Below are 21,349 nucleotides of genomic sequence, written 5' to 3' on the forward strand. Positions count from 1 at the left end.
GGCTGTCTGCCATGGACAAATGCCCACATGCTGTTATTTGGAGACCCCAGTGCTACCTAGCATCAGCAGCCAGGCTCCTCATTCCCCAGCAAGTTCTGATGCACTTCTGTTTGCTCCTCGTCCTGGACTGTACCCACTGGAATACTTAGCTTTGGCTGGCAGCCATCAGGCAGTGCACTTTCTGCTCACCTCTCAGGCTGAAGAGCATCATGGAGTAACTGTTTCATCAGCCAGGAGCCCGCATCACCTGAGGTTTCAGTAAAAACTCTCAGGGGATGAAAGGACTACAGGGAAGCTCAGAAACACATGAGAGCACTAGAAATGAGAGAAGGAGTATGGATGAGGACAGAGCAAGCTGAAGAGATGATCTGCTTTCAACCACAGAGCTGCAAGTCCAGAAGGAGCCTTGGCTGCACTGCCTGCAGCCAGGGGATGTGCCAAGGAATGCCTCACCTTGTGGTCATGAACATTGGCCTCTGCTCCACAACCAGATCCATTATCCTGCTGATAACTTGTTCAGCAGGAGCTACCAGGAGATAGCAAGCTTTGCTCACCCAATGCCTTCCAATTAGGATTATCCAAGAAACCATCTGCTTTCAGCTCCCTTTCCCCACAAAGCATCCTCTGCTGATCTGGGAGACCTTGTGAACCCCAGTTCTCATCTACAGAGGATGAGCTGCAAGCGCCTGAAATACAGTCAGGGAGCATCCCTAGCCAGGAACCTGGGTGCTGACCTCAAGAGTTTGCCGGCCCCACCAGGCACACCTTACCGTGTGAGGGTTGTCGTAGTAGACGCCAATGGAGCACAGCTTTGAAGAGATGCTGCAGCCATCCGTGAAGAGCTGCCCAGATTCACCATACGCGCCTACCCTGAACTTGTAGGCCAGCGTGATGTTGCCAACAGGCGGGGAGCCAGCACTCACAACCACCTCCGTGAAGAGCCCCGAGTAGACAACGAAACCAAAGACAGTCAGCAGCAGCAGCATGACCAGCGCGGCAATCAGCCCAAGGAGCACCCAGTCGGACATGACGGACACTTGGTGCTCCACGCCTCCTGATGCACTAGCAGCAAGAGGAGAGAAGAAAAAGGAGGGGAGTTAAGCTAGCACTTGGACAAGCAATTGCTCTCTAAAGCTATTTATTTGCAGCAAAACACACCCACTTCCAATTCCTCTTATGCGCGAAGCTTAAAGACAGCAGAAACCCCTCAGAAACCTCCTGTATATTAGTCCCACATTGCATCAGCCTGTTCCAATTGGTCACCAGGTACAAATTATACTGCTTCAGGGCCTCTTGGGAATGAGGTGGTTATTGAGGGGGGACGGAGCGGCACTGTCCCCATTTCCCCAGAACCAGCCACACTGCTCATGTCCAGCCTTGCATCCAGGAGAAACAGAAAGCCACCCCGGGAGCCCACATCACCCAGCAGATCAACAGATACACAGCACTGGGCTAAGGATCAGGGGACCATAATAAAATAATTTATCATTTATAGATACCAGACGCAACACTGTGACCAGGGCAGCTCCTTTGTCAAAAAGTCTAGAAGTCCAGGCCTTTAACGACCCAAACGAGGACCATGCCAGGTCAGAGCTGAGTGCTGCATCCAGATCCAAGCACCCAGACAGGCTCAGAGGAAGCCGAAGACCCAGCTAGAAAAAGCATCCCCAACACGCTCAGGTGCAATGAATTACCGGTATTCCTTTTAGATGGCTTTTTTTTAAACTAAAAGAGTTTTTATAACACCAGCCAAGGCTTCCTGTTTTGTTTGGTGTCTTTTCTCTCTCGTGCTGACTGCAGGATGCAGCAGCCTGGCAAACACCTCCTGCTCGTTTTCACCCACCAAGAGCAACCGCTCTGGGGAGTTGCAACCCAAAGCATTGCAGGAGAGTTGTTTGTGTTTTATTCTCCCTTGAAACACAGCTCTGGTCACAAGGACTGGTTGCGACGCTCCCCTGGGACTTTCACAGGAGCTAGGTTTGAAAGCAAAGGTTGAAGTAAACAATTCACCTTTACCTCTGTGTTATAAACACACTTTGTCCAAACAAAGTTTTTCATGGCAGCTGCTGCTTGCACAGCTTTATGGCAAGAGAAAACCCACATCCTGGTAGGAACTGCGGGAGGCTCTGCTCTGTTTGACCCCAGTGAGCACGGGTACAGCTAAACCAAGCCCTGCAGAGCTGGCACCACCAGCCACGCTTTTGGTGCCGCAGCAGTGCCAGGCCAGGCACCATCTCACGCCATGGCCGTACTCACCTGAAAAACCAGCTCAGCCCAGAAACGGTTCACGACATCTGATCCACAGGAGTGTGGGATCCGCGGCGCTGTGGCAGGAAAAAATAAATGTCATTGCTTCCTTTCAAACTCACGAGGCCAAAAGCAAAACAGTCACAGCAGAGCACCCGAAAGGCGCCTCGAGGCTGCTCCCCAGAGGAGGGGCATCCCGAGGGGTGCCTTCTCCTGCAGGACCCCCCGGGCCTGAGATTTCTTCCCAAAACTCTGCGGCTGAACGCACAGGTACCAAGAAACACGGAAATTGGAAAAGAAGGGCGAAGGAGGACAACATCCTGCAGCCGCCTCTGCTGGCGTCTCCCACCCCGGGCCGTCCCCCGGCTCCCCCGGGACACCTGAGCCGCACCCGGTGCTGCTCCCGGGTGACCTCGCAGTGGAACGCTCCCGGACCGATAGCTTGGCCGGAGCTATACGTCCGTCCCGGTTCCCAGCAGCGCCTCGCCTCCTCCCTATAACCAAGGCAGATTTATTACTTCAAATCACGGTTTGGGTGATTCTCCGTGAGCTGCCAGTCCAACACCCAGCCCGAAGGCCCTGAAGACTGCCGGACCCAGAGAAGACGGTATTTTTGGCGATTCTTCCCGGTTCCCGTGGCTCGTTCCCCGCCGGCGGCAGGCACGGGCGGTTTCCCACCTGCCCTCCTCACGGGCAGCGGGAGCGGAGCTCGCCCGGCCCCTGCCCGGCCAGGAGGCCGTGCCCCCCCACCCCCCGCCCCCGGTGCCCATGCCCGGGCGGAGGGGAGGGTTCGACCCGAGGGGCCCCAACAAATGCCCGCGGCGGGCGGCACCGCGCCGGCCTGCCAGGAGGCGCAGCTCTCGGCCCCGCCTGGCTGCGGGGAGGCGGCAGGAAGCGCCCTCAGCACCGGCACGGCCCGCAACCCCCGGCACCGGAACGGGGAGGGACCCGCCGAGCCGCCGCCCGGCCCGGCCCGGCCCGGCCGGCGCCCCCCCCCCCCCGGCTCCAGGCAGGCCGCGGCCTGGGGGGGGGGGGACCGGAGCGGAGCGGCGCTGGCCTGCCCGGCCCCGCCGCCGCCGTCGCTCCCCCACCTCCCGCAGAGACACCCCCCGCCCCGGTGGCGGCCGGAGGGACCGAGCGCCCCCCGCTCTCCTCACCCGGGGCTCGCCGGTGACGGCCGGGCCGCAGCGATCCCGGCCCCTCGCTCGCCCCGCCCCGCCCCGCTCGCGCGGGGCCGCCAGGCCCGCCCCGGCTCCGGCAGGCGGCGGCTGCGCGCGGGGGGGCGGTGCCAGGAGAGGGGCGGGGCCGGCGGGGCGGGGCGGCTGGGCCGTGCCACTGGCGGAGGGGGCGGGGCTTCCGGCCGGGGGCAGGGCCTGCAGGCCCGGGGAGCAGCTCGCCCCCGCGGACCAGCTCGCCCCCGAGCCCCGGCGGTGAGGCCGGCCCTCCCCTCGCAGCCCGCTGTCGCTCCCAGATACCGCTGGACGTGAATGATAAACAACGGCGTAGTGTCCTCCGGCTTCCCCCGTGCTAGGGCTGCGGCAGCTCGGCACGTGTCCCAGCTGAATGATCCCTGAGCTTCAGGCTCCGAAACAGCCGGAGGCTGGGGTTAAGGGGTTCCTTCCCTCAGGCGCCGGACCAGCAGGTGCCACGGTGCTAGAAGATGCACCAGCCGTGCGTCATGGCCCTGACCGCAAGGCCTGGCCGGTCGGGGCGGTGGGCAGAGCTGCTCTTCAGCGCTGGGGCCCTTCGCACCAAACCCAGAGAGGGTTTTGAGCAGCCGCTCGGGGGTTCCTGCAGGCCCGGCTCTGGGGCTGTTGCAACCTGGCAGAAACAGCTTGGCTTCTGCCCGTGTTGGGGCTTTCCCACTGCCCAGCCGAAAGGAAAACCAGCCAGATACCTTGGCAGACACGGACAGCACTAGCCAACAAGGGGGAGCGCCAGGAGAGTTAAGAAAGAGTTAGACATTTGTTTCATTCAAGGGTTTTGGGGCTTTGGCCAGACATTCTCGGATTGTTTGTCCTTACTTCAGCCCCGTGCAGGCGTGGGGCATTCCCCACCAGCAGCCAGGAGGCTGACCGCTTTCTTTTCCATCAGCTGGGCTTTATCATCCAGAGGGGAACCGCATTAACTAGTTGCTAAAGACACACAAAGCTTCAGCCAGCACAGGAGCTGGTCAGGAGCACCATCACCTTGCACGCCCCTCACCGCCCCAAGCAAAGATGTGCTTGGACGACTTGGGTCACAAGGCAGTTTCGCAGCCTGCTCCCACCTCATGATACCCTTGGCAGCGGGCCCTGTCCTGCGGCTCCCCCGCGGAGCATGTGGCATCGTGGAGCACCGGTGCTCAGTCTGCAGCCTTTGCTGCTTCTCAAACAACTCCTCAGGTCCCCGTTTCTTTTCAAGGAATGGGACCAAGCACAGTACCTGAGAGGAGCGAGCAGTCTTCCCCACCTCCTGCTCCCTCTTCGAGAGAGACATACTAGAAGAGACGTAATTCCCATCCTCCTTTTCTTTTCCCTGTACAAAAACAACCTTCACGCCTCTCTCTTTACACCAATCTTTCTCCAGCCTCTTCAACCCTCTTAGCAGGGCAAGTTTGCTCTCCACTGGTACACCCACTGACCTGCCCGCCTGAGCCACCTCCAGGTGCAGCAACAAGCAGCGGTGGAGTTTGCTGCTGTCTCTCCTGATGTGGTTTCACATCCGTTCCCCATACGTCCCAACCCCCTTTGTTGGGGCTGTTTGCAGAGGCAGTTCCAGGCACTGCTTTTCACCGATGTGAAGCCAAGGAGCTCATTTATGAACAGTAGTTTGAAATACTGTAATACTTGCCTTTCTCCAGCAGCTTCCTAGTGAGGATCTCGAGGCTTTCTGTAAACTGGAATTAGTCAAACCTCAGAGGCCCTCCTTGTATTTGGCATTACAGCTCTTTTGCAGCTGGAAGAAGATATTTCAGTTTGGTTACGTGTCTTGCCTGGAGCCATGCAGTGAATCACTGGCAGGAAGAGGAACAGAACTCAAAAGCCATTTAACTGCCAGCTCTGGCCATCAGACACTTCTCTTTCCTCCACCCTTGAAGTTACTTAACCCAGCACACATTTAATACTTAACACATATGTTTTGCCACTACAACAGCAAACACTAAAATTTGGGTCTCATTTAACAGCTTCGTGCCTTCGCTCTGAAACAGTACATCGAGAAGAGCCGAGGCAGAAGGATGTAAAACATGTGCTTTCTGGCAGGCTCCCCAGTTGTCCTCACCTGCTCAGCACTGCTCAGCCACGTCACACACCAACCTCTGTCCTCTGACGGTGTCAGCCAGCCAGGCCAGCTCTCCAGCGGGGGTCCTGGGTGTCTGGTTATGGTGGACACTTGGTGTATTGGCTTTGTGTGGCAAGGTTTTGGTAGCGGTGGGGGGAGTTACAGGGGTGGCTTCTGTGAGAAGCTGCTGGAAGCTTCCCCTGTGTCTGACAGAGCCAATACCAGCCGGCTCTGAGACGGACCTGTCGCTGGCCAAGGCTGAGCCCATCAGCGATAGTGGTAGCGCCTCTGGGATAACACATTTAAGAAGGAAAAAAAAGTTGCTGGGGCACAGAAATGGCAGCCGGAGAGAGGAGTGAGAACATGTAAGAGAAACAACCCTGCAGACCCCCAGGTCAGTGAAGAAGGAGGGGGAGGAGATGCTCCAGGCACCGGAGCAGAGATTCCCCTGCAGCCCGTGGTGAAGACCATGGTGAGGCAGGCTGGCCCCCTGCAGCCCAGGGAGGTCCACGGTGGAGCAGATATCCACCTGCAGCCCATGGAGGACCCCATGCCGGAGCAGGTGGGTGCCCGAAGGAGGCTGTGACCCCGTGGGAAGCCCGCGCTGGAGCAGGTTCCTGGCAGGACCTGCGGATCTGTGGAGAGAGGAGCCCACGTTGGAGCAGGTTTTCTGGCTGGACTTGTGACCCCACGAGAGACCCACGCTGGAGCAGTGTGCTCCTGAAGGACTGCACGCCATGGACGGGACCCACGCTGGAGCAGTTCATGAAGAACTGCAGCCCGTGGGAAGGACCCACGTTGGAGAAGTTCATGGAGGAATGTCTCCCGTGGGAGGGACCCCACACTGGAGCAGGGGAAGAATGTGATGAGTCCTGCCCCTGAAGAGGATGAAGGGGCAGAAATAACGTGTGATGAACTGACTGTAAATCCCCATTCCCCTGTGCTGCTGCTGGGGGGGGGTAAGGTAGAGAATCCGGGAGTGAAGTTGTGCCCGGGAAGAAGGGAGAGTTGGAGGGAAGGTGTTTTGAGATTTGGTTTTATTTCTCATTACCCTACTCTGGTTGATTGGTAATAAATTGAGTTAATTTTCCCCAAGCTGAGTTTGTTTTGCCCGTGATGGTAATTGGTGAGTGAGCTCTCCTGTCCTTATCTGGACCCACGAGCCCTTTGTTTTATTTTCTCTCCCCTGTCCAGCTGAGGAGGGGGAGTGATAGAACGGCTTTGGTGGGCACCTGGTGTTCAGCCAGGGTCAACCCACCACACTTGGACTCAGCAGACTTGTTTTGGCTGTGCTGGGCCCAACATGTCTCTGATGGGGTATACAGATAAGCCCATTCTCATTTAAATTCTCTCTTAGTGGCAGACAGAAATGGAGGTGGGTTGTGAGCAGGAGCAGATGTGGGCAAGCTGGCCTTGCACAGTCCCACCTGCCAGGCCCCGGGCAACATTTCTCCATCTACCTTAGCCGCTGTATGGAGGGACTCCGGCTTCATCCCAGCAGTAGCAGTCAGCGATGATGCTCAACAGGGCAGTCACCGCACCCCCCGCTCCAATGCTCCACATCGCCTCAGTGGGGCACGTGGTACCTGTGCCAGGGCACTCGGCTCAGCCTGTGGCCCAGACCCTGGCTTCCCAGTTCTGCTCTCACCTGCCGGACCCTCCATCCCCTGCTCCCGTGACCCAGCAAGATGTGCCATTGTCCTTCCTCTCTCAGTTGCCCTGGGTGCCTTTATCTGCTGGAGAAGGTGAGCTGAGCTTCATGAAGTTCACTCTGGATGCCTGGTAAGCAGATAGATGTGGAAAGGATGCTTGTTGCCTTGGCAACATGGCAAAACACAAACAACTCTGACTAACTCAGCATGGAAATACCCTCCCTAGAGGGGCAGGCAAGAGGCCAGAACAGAGCGTGCAGCTCTGGGGAATTTCCATCAGCACTGACACAGACGGGCTCCACTCCAAAGTCCTTCCTGGCTGCCCGTAACACGGCAACTCCGCATTACCACTGATGAACCAAGACCAGCATTTGGTCCCTTACAAATAAGGGAGACGGGCAGTTGTGGGAATAACTGGAAGGAAGGCAGCATAGGCACATGGAAAATGCTCACCTGGTGGGCAGGAGGCTGCCTGCAGAGGCAGAGGCAGAGCCAGAGGCCATTTCACAAAGAAGCCCAAAGCTACATTCCTCAGAGCAAGACGCATGACCAAATGGTGTGGTGGACCCACACACCGTGACGTGCAGTTTGGCCCACGCCTGGCCCACGAGGCAGATGCCAGGTCCCAGGACCTGCGTGTCCCCGCTCCAGCCATCCTGCTGTCAGAGGATCTTCTCCCACCGCCCTGCCGCCTGCCCGTGCTGCTGGAACCCACTCGGAAACCTTCCCCGTTTTTATCACCTGCCCAATCCACCCCACAGCAGGAACTGGAGAAGTCCTCTCCAGAGGAAAGACACTGTGGAGGGCAGGGGCTGCGCTGGCAGAGCTCAGCAGGGCAGGGGGCAGGACTGGGCTGTGTGGTCAGGGTGAGGGCACGAAGGGCTATTCGTGTGCTGCTTGGTCCAGCAAGCCAGGACCAGGCTGTGGCTCAGTATTTCAGCCATGAAGGTTTCGGCTGCTGGCCCCCTGAAGCGCAGGGTTAGTATCACTGGAAGGGCTAGGGTGCCGGGAGCAGGAGGTTCTCTGGAAATCATCGCCAAAGGCTACACGGGACAGCACCGGTTTATCCCTCCGCATAACAGCTTCCACTTCCTCATGTCCCACCATTGGCACTATAAACTTTTAATATTTGCCACTGTGGAGCTTCTTGTACTGATCAATAAATTTCCTAAAATATTATTCATTTGTTGAAATGAAACCGCTGTTAATGGGAAAACCTTGATAGGAGACTAGGAAGGGCTCACACAGGCAAACACACACGTCCTGGCATCCTGTGAAAGGCAAACAGTGTGAGGAGCCTGGTGGCACATCAGCCCTTCACCTTTTGGTGCCTCCACTAACGCAAAAGAGGAGATACACTGAAGGATTAACTATTGATCCATTGTTTTGCCCTCAGATTTAAATTCATTTCTCACTGCATTCTTCTATGTTTCTTTCTCATGACAGGAATTCAAGATTCACAGTGTTACGGAGTGAGAAAAGAAAAGGCATTTATGTCTTTTCAGACAAACTTAAAGGTCTTAAGAAATACGCAAATTAGTCCTATGGTTAACTGTCTAATTAGGGCACAAATGCTAAATAGCAAACTATCTTCCTCCTGGATCTATTAGCAAAAATGATCTTATAATTAAATGCAAAGTTTTTAAGTTATGGAATGAACTCTTCAGGCAGGCACATAACCTTCCCTACTTCCTGAGACCAGAAGGGTCGAGTTTAGATTCTCATCTTGTGTTCAGATCCCAGTCCTAAATCATACAAACTTGGGGTAGGATCCACTTGCTAAATCAAAACTCAAGCCACCAAACCAAACAGAACGGACTGCAGTGACAGACAAAACACTCAGTAATGCCAGCACGGTGTCTCGAGCAGCAAAGACTTACAGCGGCAGAACAAGGAGGAATTTCCAGTTTGGACACCAGTCCTTTCCAGTCTGATGCATGGCATCCTATGATTTCTCAATAAATTTACCGTGTGTTACCTTTAAGATAACCAGGCTCCTTGCTCCTGTAAACAGCTTTTCCAAACACTTCCTTTGGAGAGGTGGGGGTCGGTAGAAGGCTTGCAATCCACTTTTATTTAGAACTAGTGTGTACCTGTCTTTTCTTGTGTGTATACTGACTTCAGTCTCTGGTGAGTTTTATTACTTTAGGGGAAAACATCTCATTACAGCTTTCATTTTGCTGGAATAAATAAACATCCCCCACCCGTGTTCTTACAAATCACTCTCCATTCCCCTTTTCTACACCTATTCCATTTTGACTTAATATTTTAGAATAGGAATGCATAGAATTAGACAGATTACTCCAGGTATTTTGCCAGGCCCTTTGTCTTAATCCTGACTTCTGTCATGGGGAATTTCCATGGATACTACAAGCAAACTTTCATGAAGTTATGGAAGAAAAACTTTTGTAGGTTGTAGCCTATGAGCTTCTCCTTTTGCTATCGAAGCACTGAATAGCAGTTCAGAATTCTGCACCTCTGGTTACCAGCTATTTAGCGAGATACTACGGTGGTTCTTATTTAACAAATTGTGATGGAACTTTCACTTCTTCCTTTCAGATGTCACATCACCTCTGGTAGCTACCGTGAATGATTAAGCAGTCATTCAGATTCCCCTCCCCAAGGCCAGCAATCGCATTTGTACATCACTTTGATTTTCTGTGAATAGCAGACCACTTACAAGTCTGGAGGAATGCATTATTCATCTTTGAACTCCCCTGAAAATAATTTTAAACCATTTATAGCTCCAGTTGTTTGGAACTGGGGTGTGCAACTTTGACTCATGACCAAACAGGTCTGGTCAAACTCCTCCCATGATGCCAGGCAGGGGCCAGTGCTCAGAAGGGATTTCTTCTCTGCAGGTGTGTTCTGTTCTCCTCAAATCGGTAGTAATGTTTCTCACAGATGTTTGTGTTCAATCCAGAGGGGAGTATCTCCCTTTACCTGTGCCGTGAATATTTGTACCTCCTACTGCAGTGTATCATGCACACATGAAGAACGGGGCTATACACACCTCTTCCTGATGAAAAATGTATTTTATAGGGATATTTGCATTGAAATATTCTCTTAATTTCTCCTCCTGTGGCATGCCTTCAACTTTCATTGTCTTAGCGGGAATTGTGTACTTCCTTCTTCATCCTGAGGATGATCTTTTATATTGTCTTTGAGCTACAGAAGAATACAGATCTACGAACCAGGCTTCTCTGCCTTTTTTTTTAACCTCTTTTCTTGTACATGAAGTCTATATTAAGTTTAGATTTTTTTTCTTGCTGAAAACATGAGATATTTTACCCAGAGTGTTCTTCCACTTTCTCTCCAGACAGAAACAAGAAGGAAAGCACGAACATGCTACACTCTGTCTCTCTGGGCTTGCAAACTGTGCTTGCAAAAAGTGCTGGGTTTAATGCGGTCTTGTCAACAAGCTTATTCTCTACAGCGAGTGACACTTCAGACTGTCATCCAGCATTTTTAATGAGGGATCCCCTAACAAGCTTCAGGGATTTCAACAGCATTTTAAGAGCCTTACACAATTGCACTCTAACCAGAGAGGAGTTGATGTTCCACAAAGCAAAGCAGCCCAGCAGTAATGACACCAACAGAGCTTTCATGTCAATGGTTCTCCTTTACTTTTACAAGAGTGACTGCAAAAGGAAGAACAAACATCAACATTTGTCCCAACCTTAATTGCTAGCTTCAAAACCAGAAAATGAATTTCTTATAGCCATGTTGTGCTCCTGTTTTTAATGCACACGTGTAAATAGCGCTTTTATAATCCTCTCTAGCAGCTGTGTAAAGAATTACATTACAATGACAACTCCAAATTTAAAGTTGAAAGACATTTTTGTTTTAAGATTTTCATCTCCTTCCTGGCAAAAAACTGTCTTGAAAAAATACTCCACAAGCCTCTTCCAACTTCTGCAGGGAGCTGCTGTAAATCTGAGGAGGGGGAGCTCTTCCAAAAGGACTTTCAGAAGCCCTGATTATTTATATTCTCGTGTTTCCCTTTCATTTCTTACTACCTCATGTTGCAGTGGACACACCATTCATAATACAAGCTATTAAACACAGGTGATTTCTGACATTATTGCACCTCTACATGAGCCCCTCTCCCTCCTACAAGTGTCACTGCCTACTAGTGCACTACCACCCACCATGAGTGCACTTCTCCCCAGTTATTGACTTGCAGAGGTGGTGGAAACATCTCCCGCTGCACTCAAACCTCCAAGTTTTAAGCCCAATCTAGTTCCTCTCAGTTTACAACCAAGTCAGGCCAGGCCACGTGCAAACAGAGCAGGGTGCACCGTTCCCATTGCAATGATGGCTTCAGTTCAAACTGGACCACTTCTAGGCCCACCACTGCAGCTCAGCTAGACAAGCATATTTACAAATGCCCCTGTAGAAGAGCTTGTCTCAGCTGACTTGCTGCTGTGGCTGCTTTTCTCCTTCCCTTGACTAGACAGCTTGAACTACTAATACTGACATAGGCTTAACTTCGTAGCAACAGAGCACAGAAGTGCAAGTCTTGTCCCCAGCGATGCCAAGTATGCCATGGCAAGAAAGGAAACCATTTAAAGGGAGATCCAGGAATATTTTTAATCCTATAGTTTATTCAGCTATAATGCCAAATGTGATCTGCATCTGAATTTTGAGTGCAGAGCCCCACGTGCATGGGGGAGGAGACAGAAGAGAGTGTCACAACAAAGTGTTGCAGTGTTCATGTCTTTTTATTGCACTGTTTATTGCTGCTGTGGAAGAGAAGATAACTTGTGAGAAACCCCTGCACTGAACCAGAACAGCAATGACTGCTAGAAATTGTATTGCCCTCCTCTGCATAATACAACTTCACCCTCCTTAGCTCAATCAGGCTCAATCTCAGTGCCTTCATTTCCAGTGGGTAAAAGCACCCACACACAATTTCTCTGGCTCACTCTTAGGCAACAGCCATTTGATGCGGAGTCCGAGCCCCTCCAGATGCAGCTGATGTTGGTCCCAACTCTGCTTTAGGCAACGCATTGCCAGTGGGTAGATGGAGGTGATCCCTCCCCTTGACTCAGCACTGGCGAGGCCACACCTGGAGTGCTGGGTCCAGTTCTGGGCTCCCCAATACAAGAGAGACATGGACGTACTGGAGAGAGTCCAGTGAAGGGCCACTAAGGTCATTAAAGGACTGGAGCATCTCTCCTATGAGGAGAGGCTGAGAGAGCTGGGACTGTTCAGACTGGAGAAGGCTCAGGGAGATCTTACCAATGTATATAAATACATGAAAGGAGGGTGCAAAAAGGATAGAGCCAGGTTCTTTTCAGTGGTACCTAGTGAGAGGACAAGGGGCAATGGGCTTGAAATGAAACACAGGAGGTTGCCTCTGAACATCAAGAAACACTTTTTTACTGTGAGGGTGACCACGTGCTGGCACAGGCTGGCCAGGGAGGTTGTGGAGTCTTCATCCTTGGAGATATTCAAAAGCCATCTGGACACAGTCCTGGAAAATCAGCTCTGGGTGACTCTGCAGGAGCAGGAGCATTGGACAAGATGACCTTCAGAAGTCCCTTCCCACCTCAACCAGCCTGTAATTCTGAACCGGACACCTCCATACAAGATACCTGCGCTCTTGAGGGATGAGACCAGTAACAACAGCAAGACTCAAGCTACTTCCCATCTAGCTGCATGAGGTGGGACTGGCATCAACTCAATGGGTTTTAGGTAGACCATGGATGTAGGCTATGGTGCAGCTGCGTTGGTTCCAGTTCAGTCACAAAAGCCCCTTCAGGCCAAAATTCTCTGGGCACCTATTCCTATTTTAGGCTAAGGTAACCCATGCCTCCGTTTCATCTCTGCTTTTCTACACTAGGAATCTAGACAACTAACTCAGGCATAGATATCCAAGGAAAATGGAGAGAATTCCACCCATTTTGGTGACTGCTTGGAAAAAATCTACCTGAGGTACACATCATGGCCCAGAATTGCTGGGTTTTGTTGCAGTCTCAATAGACAAAGCCAGAAAAGGGTAAGGACTGAGATGCAGCCCAGAGGAAAGAGAGAGGAGCAATGGTGGACAAATGTGTCATGGGTTGTCACAAGTATTTTGTGACACTTGAGTGCAAAAATGCCTGAGCATAAGGGACCAATTGAGCAGAAAGCATGTAAACCACTAAAGCACATTTTCTGCTGAAAGTTGGCAGCTTTTCTGACCAGGCTATTTTTCAGAAACTGCTGCTGTCATCTGTGAAGTCAGAAATTGAGTTGAGGTGACTCTCCAAATAACAAAATGATATTTTGGCTCAACGTTGCATATTTTATCTTGGCTTTTGCAGGTAAATCGATTTCCCAAGATTTTAGAAGTTTATGAGGCGGTTCTGAGATTTAATTGGTCCTTGCTGCCATTTAGGGGTCAGTCTAGCCATGTCTGAGCTAGCCTCACAGAGTCCCTCTGAAGTTTTGAGAGAGCAGGAGGGTATTCAGCACTGGGATATGGCCTCACTAAGCATATTGAAATGTTAGAGGTACACAGTGGTAGCAGTTAATTCAGAGCCGTTCACCACACACGTGACATCCAGTTTGCTCCCCCTTGCCCTGAGCACATCCCCTATGTTTTTCTGTTTACTCCATTACCAGCAAAGGTCCTATTTTTGCGAAGAAATGCAACACTGTGCCGAGGCTGGGGAGGGCCAGTGACACACATCCCACAGGGACTTGTGCCAAAACTCAGAGAAGTCTAAAAGCAAGCCTTTTTCACATTTAACTATGAAATCTTTGCTCCTCCCGTACGAGAGGGGAAGTCTTATGCCTCTGCAGTATTTGCTCCTGCACTTTTTGCCTCTTGTCCAAAAAAAAGGACAACATAAAAGGATTGTATTAAATCCGTCACTGGGAAAAGACATTTTTTCCAGATAGATACAGCCCTTTCCTGAGTTACTGAAGCTAAAATATTCTTCAAAAACACTCAGCATGAAATGGAGATTAAGTCCCAAGTTTATACTTTGAGTTTTCTTAGGGAGGTTTTCGTGCAACTCTGCATTAGTCTGAGCTGAGTTGCCTGGAACAAAGGCTCCTGTTGGTCCGAGTGATCAATTTTAAACTCTTCTCAAATTCAAGAGTTTAGCAAGGCTCTTTGTACAACTCCCGCTTTCGATATGAACAATTTTAGGGGAAAACTTCCAGAAATTGCCACTCTGAGTTGCAAAAGCTTTGAATTCACAAATATTTCAGTGTGTCAGGGACAGTTCTCTGGCAAATTTGAGTGTTATTTTCCGGGAATAAGTGATCAAGTGAGCTGATGTGAGTCAGTCACTGCTGTACAAGACACACAAGATTTACCATTAATTCAGATCAGCTCAGAACCATTAGCGCTAAGCTGATGCTGGTGCATCGACTGAGGTAGACAAAAGGCTGCTGATTTCTAGCACCAGTACCTTGGGAAAAGATGAACAGGATCTGGAGGACTGAGTGGGGCTGAAAAGAGATTCCATTTCATATAGCGTTACCTCCTCATTTAGCCTTAGCCAAGTAACAATCCATCTTTCTTGGGCACAAAGCAACACACCAGAATCAGAACCACAACGAAGGCGGTGCGTGCTCCTAAATCATCAGTTCAGGGTCTCACTACAATTTAAAATGAAGTCATCTGACATTAGGATTATCTCCATGGCTGGAGAAATAAAGCACAATATCCTGGGTAGGAAGACAGGCTGCCTTGATTTTCAATCTTTGTCACCTAACTGCTGTCAGAAGACAAGTGTGGTGGAAAACAGTCCACAAACATGTAACAGCCACCACTTTTTCTTACTTGCCTTTTTCCAACGGCTAACGAATGAATGCACATGACTCGCAAGAATTGGGTCTGAGCCATATTTCTGAAGGCAGAAAGACTGCATAAAGACAGCCCCAGTATGAAGTAGAAAAAGACCTTTGTGGCAAATTGAATTTAGCAACGTCACCAGGAGCTTCTGACTCAGAGCCCCATTCTGCCCAGCTGTGCACTTAAACCACCACCACCCCCTGCCCCATACGTACCAAACCAGCACGATTCAGCCCACTTGGAGCTCTGCCATGAGCAGCTGGACAAAAGACGACTGATGCAGCCATAAAACAACATCTAATGAAGAAATTCTTTTCATTTCAGGGTTGTAATTAAGCCATACTTTGTCACACTGCTACTGGCTGAGGCAGGAAGGCTACCGATGAGTTGTACCAGGAGAAATGGCAGATGGGATCAGGTTGTTATTCCACTTCAGACCAGTCCATGTTGGCTTGAGTCAACCTCAGACCAGTTTAACCTAGCTTCTTCCTGGCCTGTTTCTGCTCCCTGGCAGGTATCCCAGATAAAAGGGCTGCTTGCATCCCTTGGACAGAGAGAAGGGTGCTCTGTCTCTAGCCGTTAGCAGGAAGGTGTTGCACGGGCTGCGGTTTTCCAGGGGCTCTTGGTGCAATGGAGGGGGGCATTGCTACACCAACAAAACGTGCAAGACCCCGCTGCCAAATGTGGGGAAGCTTCAAAGAACTTCTCGGGCCTCCTGCTCTCACTGTTCCCCGCAGACTAGTTATTGTGGTTTTCATTGTACGGGGACACAAAACACCCCATACGTGCACTTAAAGCAAAAGATTGAAGCACTTTCAGGTTAGCGTCCACCTCCTGCAAGTCAGGCTTAACATCCTCCTCCGGTGGGCCACCTAGACAGCTTAACCAGCTCCCAGGTAGGCATCTCTGCTTGCTGAGCAGTTCAGTGGTGAGCTGACAGCTCCCTCCTCTGTCAGAAAGCACTAAAAGCAGCCTAAAAATCTGTCTTAGTGTCACTTGTAGCAGTGGACCTGAATAACAGAGGGTATTATGCATTTTCTCTCATTTTTTGAATGTAGGTAGGGAGATTCTCCAGGACAGTTTCCTGGTGGTACAGGACCCTCCAGCCAAATGCACTGAGTGCCACCGAAGTTCTCATCCTGCCCTGCTGCAGCTGATTTGGGTGAGCCTTACAGCCAGCAGCAGGGCACGGCCAGGACTTCCTACCCCTTCCAGCTGTATAAGGACGTGCTAGGTGTCCTGCTCTGGTCCTTCTGCGATTTGGCTTCTCCAGAGTGTAGCAGCAGATGGCAGGAAGGGAACAGAGCAGAGGCACTGTCCCACTCAGGCACGACTGGAGGTTCTTATAGGTCACTAGCAGGTCTGTCCTTGCTGCTTGGCTACAGCATGTTTCACACTGAGGGGGTATCCATTACTGCTTCCCTTCCGCATGTAAGAAAAATAGTGGATTTACTAAGCATTTAATGGCAGGCTGAAATCACATATGAAAATTTAGTCCCAGTAGGATGTTATCCCTGCTGCATTCCCTCTGCTGACAAGCCAGCCTGGGATATAAGCAAAGTGGTGCATGTGCTGTACCTTTGTGCTTCAAGCAGAATTTAAGTCTAAGGGCTTTTTTGCTGGTTCTTGAAACAAAACTGGAAGGCGGGGGGGAGGCCTTAAAACAGATTTTGAAATACTAGCAAAATGGTGGGGAAATTTAATTATTTCAGGATCCAGTTGCATCAATATATTCTGTTCAGTTTACCCTCTAAAACTAAGGGAAACTGGTTTTATTTCACTTTCAGTATAATTCACTAGAGCTCTTCCAAATACTTCTAAATTCAGAAAACACGAAGAAACCAATCAGATTATCTTAAACTGCACAAAAAGACTTAATATTAAATGCCTTACTGTACAATTGAAATCTTCTATTCCCTTTCTAGTCTATATTCTAATGTTTTACAAAGCATTAAAACTTCTGTATAGTAGAGTTATTGCTGGATCCTACTAAACATCTCTGAATTTTGTCCGTTCTGCTCCATTTAAAAACTCAAAAGTTCTGGATAAATTTGGTCTTCGAGCATAAACTGAACTTCACTGGTCTTGCTTGCTTTCTGCTAGTCAAACTGTAGATCTTTCTGATAGGGTTTTTAATTCAGTTAAGTCTCTCCACACATACAAGGTAACTTACTCACTTTCATTGAATTTTCTTGCCATAGCAGCTACTGTGCACTTAAAGCCAGCAGAATGCCATGTACAAGCTTAAAGCAAAGGTGCTATGTTGGCGTGAAAGAAGCTAAATAATTGTGAATTGAAATTCAAAGCAGCTTTCAGCTGAGATACAAGTTAAAAGAATCATGCAGAAAATGACTTGCAACAAAAAGAGAATGATGGTGACATACAGAAAAGGTTTTCAGAACTGCAGGTGGAGCTGCTTGTGCCCTGTTTGTGGGAGAGAGGAAGGTGGGTCACGCTAGGATTAAGGGATGAGCTTGTGAAAGTCACTGCTGTCTGGTGCTGTCACACCCAAGAGCCAGCCAGGGTCTCTAAGAGGTACAGGCTTCTGGATACATGTTCCCAGGTAGGGATACGAGGTAAACTTTCGGTTCAGTTAATAAATCACCTTCACATGAGGAGAGCAGGAGGATCCCACACTTGGACAGGGAGTATGGAACATGAAGATTTCTGGTCACTTCACTGTAGGATTTTAAGCAGGGCTTGCTGCATCTGGGGAGGCAGGGGATAAGCTTTGAGATCCAAGCTGTTCTTGGAAGGCCTGTGTTCCTCTGAACCTCGATGGTTTCTGTACCAGGGTTCCTCTCAGTGGGAATACAGAGCTGCTTTCTCCACCAGCAGTCCTGCAACAGAGCTCGCTGCTCCTTGGGCCAGGGAAGCCTGACCAATGCCATCTAGGAGGTGCCTATGCCACAAGCAAACCTGTGCCAGTGTCATACACTTCAGCTGCATTGAGCTGGGGCTCGTAGGTTTCATTTCTCCAGCCATGACTGAAAGCCTATGTTTGACTAGAGGCTAGCAACTTTTTGGAGCCTCTGCTCCCCCTCTGCAAATCAGAAGCTTTGGATTTCCCTCTCCCTGTGGAAGGGTAGTTTCCTGTTCTGCAAAAAATCCCCTGTCCTGAGCACTGGAGTTCCCCTCCTTGTTAGGGCTATTGTGACAGCAACACTGATCAACACAGCGCCCATGGGTCCATCTGTGGAGAGACACTAGTGAGTTAATTGCTACAGCAACAGGGCAGGATGCTGAAGGGCTGGCTTTCAAGGTGGCCACTTCCTTTAGGACTTCGGACAGGAGACTTGCCCTTCAGGCTTCTTTATCTGCAAGACAGGTAAAAAACTAACTTCATGAAGGCCTGCACTTGGCCTAAATGCTGTGTAGACTGGGGAGAGAGGAAGACTGATGTCATAAATGGAAGAAATAGATCTCCTTTTGGTTTGGACTCTACTGCTGTTACTTTTTTTTTTTTTTTTTTTAATACTGGCACCATTGGGTGAGTTCCCATTTGCTTAAAAGTTAGGCCACATGCGAGGAACCTGGGAAGACACTTCACATGTTTGGAGTGGCTTGACCTGCTAATTTTCATCCTTTATGAATCTGAGCAGCCTAGGTTCAGATGAAAGTTCTTGACTTTAAGAGGAACTGGATATCCAAAAGTTTGGAAAGGTAAGTTGTTGGGGACTTTTGTTCGGTTTTTTTAGAACAAAACACACACCCCACCACCATACAAATACATTTTTACTGGTGTAGACAGATGCTTCATGCTGCTCAGCTTATAGTTCTAAAGCAAATACAACATTGACATACCATCATATTATGTTAGTAAGCATGTCTGGAAACATGTCTGGGAATGGTATCTAGAAAAAACTTATAAAAGCAAATTATGATACAATTAACTGGGCTGGGTAAGTTATGGAAGGACTTGTGCTAAATAATGTCATGCTGTGGTGTTAGAAGTAAGCTCTCATAGTTTCCTGGCACAGAAACTAGGTTCACTCTTCAATCAAGTGTATAGCTCAACTAAAAATATAACCCACATTACACTCCCTCAGAAGAAAAAAACAAAACCAAAAAACCTTATGAGCTACTGCTTCCTATTATTTCCTCTCAGTTTTTGTTGTTATTTTTTCTGATAGCTGTAAACACACTTGAGACACTGCCTGACTTAAGTGGAATTGATTGCAAAAGGTATCTCTGCAATAAAAACATCTGCAAAAGATATTCTGGGATGTTTCAGCTGTTCCTGGCTATCAGTTAAGAAACCTTTTTTCCCCTGTATGGACTCTTTTCTTGGTAAAAAGTAAACTGGGGGGAAAACAACAACAAATTACATTTATGACCAAACTGTTTCAGAATATGTTGCTTTAACTCATAAACTAAGTCTCCACACGTTATGTGGAAGGAGCTGCACTTCTCTACTACCTTCTCATCCTTGAAGCTGAGACCTAGTGGGGTCCTGGCCATAACATGGAAGTCAGGATGAAGACCTTGTTTTGAACCATGACACACACATGAGACAAAGATAAAAGAATGTGTGGCAAGTTAGCACTATGGACACCTTCAAAAAGTGTGGTTTACAGAGAGAATTAGACTGAGGATCCTCATAGCTCATAGCAGAGCTTGTTGCCTACCATATTCATTAAAATCAAAGCTCTGGATCCATTAAAAGCTACCTGTTTACCAAATTGGAAAAAAGCAGCTCCTGAAGCACTTTGATTAACATCATGCCCACTTGAATAGCACTTACCTGAGAGAACAGGCCCTGGGGCCATAGCCCCATCCAAACAGCTCTCTGCCTTGGGCAAGGAGATACTGCTCTAGGAAAAGGAGCACACACATACTGTGATCAAAACACCTGACTGTTTTGTAAACAAAGGCCAAACTTTCCAATGGACCATGAAAAAAAAAAAAGTAGTAGGCCACAAGGATCTCTACTGGACAGTAAGAATAAAAAAAAAAAGATTATGAAAAGAACCTATAACTGATTTGTGGTTAGAGCCCCACCAAGCTGGTGTCCAAACCACATAGGTAATTTCACTACTGACTTCAGACAAACGAACTTATGTCTCAATGTTCCTATAATGTTAGAGGCAGAAGCACACCCATCACCCCACAGGACAAACTATCACAGGCCCTCATGACTGTGCACACTGTCAGCTGTCCATCGAGAATCAGTACCAAGCTGCATACATTAAAACCATTTATCAGCTTGTATGAAATGTTTGTTTGATTAAAAAAAAAGTCAGCTTCCTTGAAACAGTTCACAGAGCAAGCTAGTCCCAGAGACACACTTACTGACAGGGGTTAAGCAGCTCCTTCCTCTATGGACACCAGAGAGTAGACCATAAAAAGGTCAGTCTAAAGTTAGCTGGCAACACAAATGCTGTCAAATGAGGGAATGGGGATGGGAAGAGGCACGCACCTATTAACAGGATCACATACCAGGATTGGCACAGCACCCAGTTTCCCTTAAGGGAACCCGGATTAAATAGACTATGCCCAAATGCCAGCTAAAGACTACCGTGCCTGTTGCACAAGGGAACCTCAAGAGACGCACAGAGGCTGACTGTCATCAACCCCCTCCATACGCAAATTCCCTTTTCAGCGAAGCGATGCCCAGGTGCCCCTAAGCAGTACCCTTCCTCCAGGACACAAAGGCGGCACTGCATCGACAACGGGGTTGTTGCATCTGCATCCCGAGATAACGGCAATCCTTGCCATCAGGCACACCAGAGACGTGCTCAGAAGATCCTGGCAGTGAGACGTGGCACAGAGTCCGACCCTTCTAGCTCTCTCCTGCGCTGCCTGCCAGCTCCTTGGCTTCCTCCAGCTCTGCTCCGTTTTTCTTAACAGCTCGACTAGAAGAAACAGGGAACCAACTCCCAGCCCAAAGAGGCTCATCTGAAAGGCCTGTAGACAAACAGGGCGCCCTGACACACCAACTCCCCACCGCAGCCGCCTTCCCCCCGGCCTAGCGAGACCGGACGGGGAGCCGTGCCCAGCAGCCAGCTTTCCAACACCGGTAGCTCCCCCACGGCCCACGCACTGCTGGGGCCGAAGGAGCCCCGCAGCTCACCCGGCTCGAAGATAAGCCGAGGAAGCGCACGCACACACCCCCTCCTCCGCCGGGGAAGGCCTCGGGGCGTCCGCTAAGACCACCCTCGGCCGCAGGGAGGGAGCGGGCGCCGCGGCCGACCCTCACCGGCGGCGGGCCCCAGCCCGGCGCGCTGCCGCCCCCCCTCAGAGCGCAGGCGCAACCGCCCAACCCGCGCGGCGTAAATAGCACCCGGGCTTTTATAGCGTCCCTTCCCGGCAGCCCCCGCGCCCGGCCGTGCCGATTGGCCGTAGGGGCGGGCGGGGGCGCGCGCGCGCGCGCGCGCGGGCCGGAGGCGGGCGG

The 21,349-nt window shown here is 50.2% G+C and overlaps 1 protein-coding gene across 1 annotated transcript in view; it reads right to left on the bottom strand.

Annotated features, from left to right (window-relative positions):
- TEX264 (testis expressed 264, ER-phagy receptor) overlaps positions 1-3,524 on the bottom strand; it is a 44,441-nt gene extending 40,917 nt beyond the window's left edge. Inside the window, exons 1-3 of the mRNA XM_052778187.1 lie at positions 3,405-3,524; positions 2,257-2,324; positions 771-1,062 (exon numbers count right to left, since the gene is read on the bottom strand). Of these exons, the coding sequence (XP_052634147.1) occupies positions 771-1,028 (258 nt within the window). The 5' untranslated portion in view covers positions 1,029-1,062; positions 2,257-2,324; positions 3,405-3,524. The remainder of the gene's footprint in view (positions 1-770; positions 1,063-2,256; positions 2,325-3,404) is intronic.
- Positions 3,525-21,349: the final 17,825 nt, after the last annotated feature.

This window comes from Harpia harpyja, chromosome Z, assembly GCF_026419915.1.
Source record: "Harpia harpyja isolate bHarHar1 chromosome Z, bHarHar1 primary haplotype, whole genome shotgun sequence".
Classification (NCBI taxonomy): domain Eukaryota; kingdom Metazoa; phylum Chordata; class Aves; order Accipitriformes; family Accipitridae; genus Harpia; species Harpia harpyja.